The sequence below is a fragment of the Python bivittatus genome, unplaced genomic scaffold (genome assembly GCF_059951505.1).
Source record: "Python bivittatus isolate LINGU-HERP-01145 unplaced genomic scaffold, Pbiv_v1 ctg000570_np1212, whole genome shotgun sequence".
In the NCBI taxonomy this organism is placed as follows: domain Eukaryota; kingdom Metazoa; phylum Chordata; class Lepidosauria; order Squamata; family Pythonidae; genus Python; species Python bivittatus.
The window spans coordinates 23,158,368-23,164,366 of record NW_028277097.1 but is presented as its reverse complement, the minus strand read 5'-3'; the positions used below and the strand labels follow the sequence as shown (position 1 = coordinate 23,164,366).

The window sequence follows — 5,999 nt, the reverse complement described above, 5'->3', positions numbered from 1 at the left end:
TCTTGAGTATGCCATTTCAATAGAACCCCATGGCAATCTTGACTTTGATATAAAATTACTATAATTTTTATAGATTGAATAAAGTCTTGGACAAATAAAATATACTTGTTCTGTCTTCTCCTCTTAATGCAATAATGCACCCAAGGGCAGGCAAGAAGCTGATCATGTCATGACTTAAGAGGAGATCTGAAGTTGGATCAGATCAAAGATATATTGAATTCAGCATCTTGTTTGGAGAAACAGCGGCCAACCAGGTGGCTTTGGAAAGCAGGACACATGGACAACAGAAGCAACCTCTCTTAACTATTTGAAGATCTTGAATTTAAGAAATCAAACCCCACCATGAAATCTATTGACAAAGAAAAGAAAGGTTTAGCTTGGAAATGTAGAAGGAAGCAGAGAAAGATGAACAAAGAAGCTGGATAGATACTCAGTCTGAGCCCTTCTTCAAGCTGGGCTGCAGACCCACAGCTCCATCATTCAGAAGCCAACCTGTAACTATTCTATTTGTCCATCTTATTCTTCCTGTCCTTTCACTGGTCAAGCCTCTACGGTGCATGTTGAAACCACTGTGGGTTATGTCCAAGGTGTTTTAACTTTCTTTAGATCAATTCAGAGTGCTATCTACATTTTTGCCAATTGAATATCTACATTTTTGCAAGCCTCCAAACTGGCCACCAATGAATATCCTGCCTTTGGATGCCCATGGAAGTGAATTAACAAAAATGTCTTAATTCCACCCTCCTTGCAGAAAATAAAGAACTAGTAGCTAACAGAGGTGGCAGTGAAGGAACAGCATGTCCTTACAAAATGTAAACACATCATCTAAAACTCTCAAAATGTCTGGGCTCCTATATGGTTGCCATGGCACCAAGCCTGCTTTTAGGAGTCTTCTCTCTCTGAATAGCTGTAGTGTGGGGGGATGTTATTAAACTAGTGGGACATGGAGGAGGGGAGAAAGTTCAGTTCTAAAGGAGACCCAAATGCAAGAACGTTGGGTTCTTCATGGAGAAGATGGGAAACTTCTCTTGGAGGGGAGATTCTATATCTGTCCTAGCTTCTGCATTGTGAAGATTCCAGTAGGTGAGAAATTTTGCTGATGGATTACAAGAAGGGACTGAAAACTTCAAATATCAAAGATGAAGTTCTCCAACTTTTCTTCAGCTAGTGCCCTTCAGGTGGCTACATTCACACAGGATACACAATAATGAGGATAACAAAACCCCAATGGCAGTGTTCACACCATTTGTTGTGACGAACAAATAAATAACGTCTTCACATGATAGGCTGCTTTAGACAACATGCTGACCCTCAAATAAGCAAACCCATTTTAGTGTAGCCTTGAATGTTGTGTGAACCCAGGCCAAGCATTCGATTCCATTCTCCCCAAAAATTCTATGGCCGGTTGAATATCCAACACACACATTTCAGTAGGGGCTGTGAGGGCATGTGACCTGGTTGATGGTTCCCATGAGAATAGGCCCTCAGTTAAAATATTAGTCAATATTTTTAATACAGCTTACAGTTGGAAACTGAACAACCAAATTTCCAGATGGGAAAACATGATTGCTGGCTCTCTTCAAATTCTTGTTTTGTGTTCAATCTGTTCTTTGAACCACACATGTAATTCCACATTCTCTTTCACCTACTCAAATATGGAAAATAAAAAATTCAGAAGTCTGGAACAAAGAACACTCTGTCTCTAGAAATATAAATATGTCTTAAAACACTTCTTTGTGTTATTTCATATATATTATTTTCAGATTTCATATCTGGCTTACATTCAGATGGATTCAATGATGGTGCACACATAAAGATGAAAATTCCAATAAAACAATAACAATAATACAAACAATAAAAACTAACAGTGCAATAATTATCCATTAAAGTGATACAAATGGTTTGACCAGGTGCCCGAAATATTGCAAGATAGCCATTCCAACTTTGGGCATCCCCACCACCAAGAAGTCTTCTTTCTCATCTATATGATGCCACCTTCAGTTGATGTTATGTGAAGAAGGATCTTCTCTTTGTCATGGTAAGCTGATATGGGCTGGAGGTGTTTCTTTCTTTAAGCTTCTGAGTCTTAGTGCTTAGAATGTGAATCAACAGAACCAAGAAAGGGAGCCCAAACTGGGTGGCCAACGAAGTCACAGAATTCTGGATGTGTTGGGGCTACAGCTCCCCAAAAGCACAGCCATCTTGAGACAGGCATCCTGCCAAGGAAGGGTAACTTTGCTTATTTCATTAGTCAAACAAGTTACACATGGCCTTCTTATCCTGGTTTATGCTAAGGTTGGCTTGTCCTGGTGATCATGGACATATCCAAGGCATTCTCTTGTCATCAAGACAGAAATGGCTTACTTCCTAGGATGTGTTTTTCAACTTCCCAATCTAGTGTCCAGCTCTGGAATTTCCTGACAGCCATGGTGGCTGCAAGGAGGTGGGAGCTAACGAAAGTAAGCAATGAGAGCCAGATCTAGTTAGCTTTTGGATGGGGCCACCACAGGATTCCAGGGCTGCAGGCTAGATTGGGAAATTGAAAGACGATCCCAGGAAAAGTCACTGTCAAAACACTTTGGTTTTGTTGCCAGGAAAAGTGCATTGTGACAGTGTGGCATTTGCTTATCTGGTTCTCATGCTTCCTAGGATCACTTGCTCAATCAATTATACTTTGGGTAAAGTTTTCAGCAACAGAACAAACCTTGAATTCAGATGCAGAGCAGAAGTTGTTACTGATTTGGATGCTATACTAAACCCCAGGTAGGACTTCAAATTCGGTTTCATGAGCTGTACACAATGGGATGGGGGAGGGGTGAAAGTGGCACTCTCAGTAATCCTCTCCTGTGGGTTGGCATGCTGGGTGATCCAAGCTAGCAAGCTAGTATCTCCCTTAGCATCTGGCTTATAGATGTTTCCTGCAACATCGATAGCCATTTTCTATCATGAAGCCCATGCATGAATGACTCCCTGGAAAAAAAATCCAAAATATTCCTGGAGAAGGAGTTGAGATTAAACTCCCATGTCATTCGTCTTTCTCTCCATCTCTGTATTCATTGATTAGTCACCCTGGTCTTGATTTCCCCATCTGCTGTGCTAAGATAACAGTTCTTCCCCATCATGGACAGCTGAGATGAACAGGTTTTAAGCAATGAAAGTTCAGCAGAATGGGAAGGCACATAATAAGAACCTTTGCCATTTGTTAAGAAGAATTACTCTGAGCAAAAATAATTGTTCTTCTAAAAATAAACAGTTTGAGTTAAGTCAATGTCATCTCGAGATTGAACTATATGGGCCCCTTCCAATTCCATGATTCTAAGAGAATTTCAGGGGGGCAGGATTCTTCGTCTGTGCCTGAGGCTATTTAAGGAACCAAAAAGAAATAAGCAATTTCATCCAGATCCACAGGATAGTCCGTTATCAAGGTGGGAGTTTTTTCAAACAGCTCTCCTTTGTAACTGCGCCATTTGCCAGCCGGGATGTAGATGTCTCGTTCCTGTTTTCCCATCTCCAAGACGGGAGCCACCATCAAGGTGTCACCAATGAGAAACTGGGAATCGATTTTGTGAGCAGACTCGTCCCCGGGAGAGATCCACCAGATAGGCCGTATGATGGGATCCCCCGTGTCCGTGATTTCTCCGGCCAGTTCCAGCAAGAGAGGGGCAACCAAGGACTCGTGAAGCCTGGTGAACTTCAGGGCAATTTCTATGACCTCCTTATCGTAGAGCCAGGGGGGGATGGAGAACTGCATAGACGGCATGAAGGCAGACAACTCGAGCCAACGGATGTAGAGCTCTCGGTCTGGAATGTCAACAGCTCCCTCAGTTTTATTTGGAATAAAATTTCCACCAATCATATCTGGTAATATGAAATGGTATCCCAGAAGGCCAATGTTTAATACTGTGGGAATGATGGACTTTAGTCCCAGCTCATATCCCCAAACTGAGTCCCGGTCAATAATACGAACAAAAGACGAGATGTGTTGGGACTGGTAACCAACTCGAACTTCTGCAAGCTCGTGAAAAGGGCTGGCCATTTCTGCATAATACCTGGACCAGATGCTGGGATCCAGAAGGGGCTGGAAGGTGGTGAACTCTTTGGGAAGATAGCAGGTCTCACCGGCGTCAAACTTGAAGGAGGATATGCCATATTTTAAGCAGAGCTCCTCCAAGTGTGCGTGAAACCAATCTCTGACCAAAGGGTTGGTGAAATCGAATATGGCTCCAACACCATTCCACCACTTGACCATGGCAGGTAATCTCTCTTTTCGTTGTGTGACCAAAAAATGTTTCTCTATTCCTACCTTGAAGTTTGGCGATTTTTTATGTACAAATGGGTGTATCCAGACAGTAACATTAAATCCGTCTTTCTTAAGCTTTTCAAACATTTCTGTTGCGCGAGGGAACTTCAAAGGGTCAAAGTCAAAGTCACCATAATTCTGCATATACATGTCATCTATTTCAATGTGGCTGGCTTTAAAGCCATACTTCCGAATCATGTGGGCAAATTCCTGAACTTTAGTTTGATTAATCTCCTTTTTGTAAAGTGCCCATGTTGACCAGATGGGAAATCTGAACATTTCTTCGGAAGGTACTTTCAAAGGTTTCTTGAAATAATTCTGGGCCATGTACTTATGGGCAGAAGTCACATCCGGAGCTACGCAGACATGATAATATAACCCTGGAAAAGACTGCTCCTCCAACAAAGGACCATATGGGGAATCTTTATACCTGGCTTGAAAAACAAGAGATGGTTCAGTGGCATTGAACCCAAGGTGGAAGGGTACAGAGTCATTGATCTTGATAGCCACTGCTTTGGAGGACAACCAGTACCTCTCCAAGACCCCCCCAAAGCTGTTCCTAAAAGAATACACATCGCTGGTCACGAAGGGCATAGGTTCCTGGCATCCTGGCAGCTTGATTGGCCAGTGCTGGACGCTCATCTCATAACCCCCATACCAGTGAGCATCCCCCCAGAATATTTTGTGCTCCACCACTGTGTCTACTATCAACTCTTCCCAGTTGATGGAGTAGCAGATCACTGCCCTCTTTGGCTTAATTGCCCTGATAATTAAACGAATCTTTCTTTTATCTGCCCTGGTACAAGTTAACATTTCCTTTTCCTGGAAGCAGGACTCCAGGTCAAGGACACCAGACTGAAAGGTCAACACAAAGATGATGTCTCCACCCTGGTTTTTGATGGTAAACCCATCCTTTCGTAACTCCAACTTCTCAATCTTCATCCTGTCTGTCTTCTGGAAACGAATGACATAGCAACACCCAATCGCTACCGCTATTAGAAATAATCCCATTATTAGTAATGCACATGCCACAAGACGAAACAGTTGGGATGCTGGAGGCGTCCGGTTGGGTTCCTGCTCCTTTTCCATCCACTCTCCTTTCCCTCGACGTTGGAAGGTCTGTGTTCCCATTTCATTCGAACCAGTGGCTCAGGGGGTGAGGCTTTTGAATAGCCTTAGGCCAAGCTGCCTGGCTCAGTCTTCTGCAGCAAGAGTACAAACAACCCCACCAGAATACAGATGTTGTTTACCTCGTGCAACCTAACTTACGATTCTCTTTCTTGGAAATCGGATTGCTTTGCGGCTCTCCCCTCCCCTCCTCTCCAGCCAAAGCCAGCGTCTGCTGCTCCTCCCAACTCAGCTGATCAAGCATGATTATGCAACCACATTTCCCAGGCCGACAGCTGCCAGGACAGCCTGGGCCACTGCTGGCGGAGGGAGGAAGGGCAACGAAGCAGCTCCAGAGGCGGAGGCCCTGGCAGCGGGCGATGGAATGCACAAATAGCTACAGATATGAATTGCACGGAAAGCCGTAGGGAGCAGAATCCTATGGTGAGATGGGGAGGCCTCTGCTGGTGGAATCTCTCTATGGCAGTGTTTCTCAACCTTGGCGACTTGAAGACGTGTGGACTTCAACTCCCAGAATTCCCCAGCCACCAAGGCTGGCTGGGGAATTCTGGGAGTTGAAGTCCACACGTCT

At 43.8% G+C, this 5,999-nt stretch overlaps 1 protein-coding gene across 1 annotated transcript; it reads right to left on the bottom strand.

The window, feature by feature from the left end:
- Nucleotides 1-2,898: 2,898 nt before the first annotated feature.
- Nucleotides 2,899-5,916, bottom strand: LOC103056426 (alpha-galactosidase MYORG-like). Its single transcript, XM_007440123.4, has one exon. The coding sequence runs from the start codon at nt 5,429-5,431 to the stop codon at nt 3,365-3,367; it is 2,067 nt and encodes a 688-aa protein (XP_007440185.3). The 5' UTR covers nt 5,432-5,916; the 3' UTR covers nt 2,899-3,364.
- Between the last annotated feature and the right edge of the window lie 83 nt (nt 5,917-5,999).

What these genes read in the sequence shown, in the direction of transcription:
- LOC103056426 (XM_007440123.4), bottom strand. Translation starts at nt 5,431, where the DNA reads ATGGGAACACAGACCTTCCAACGTCGAGGGAAAGGAGAGTGGATGGAA.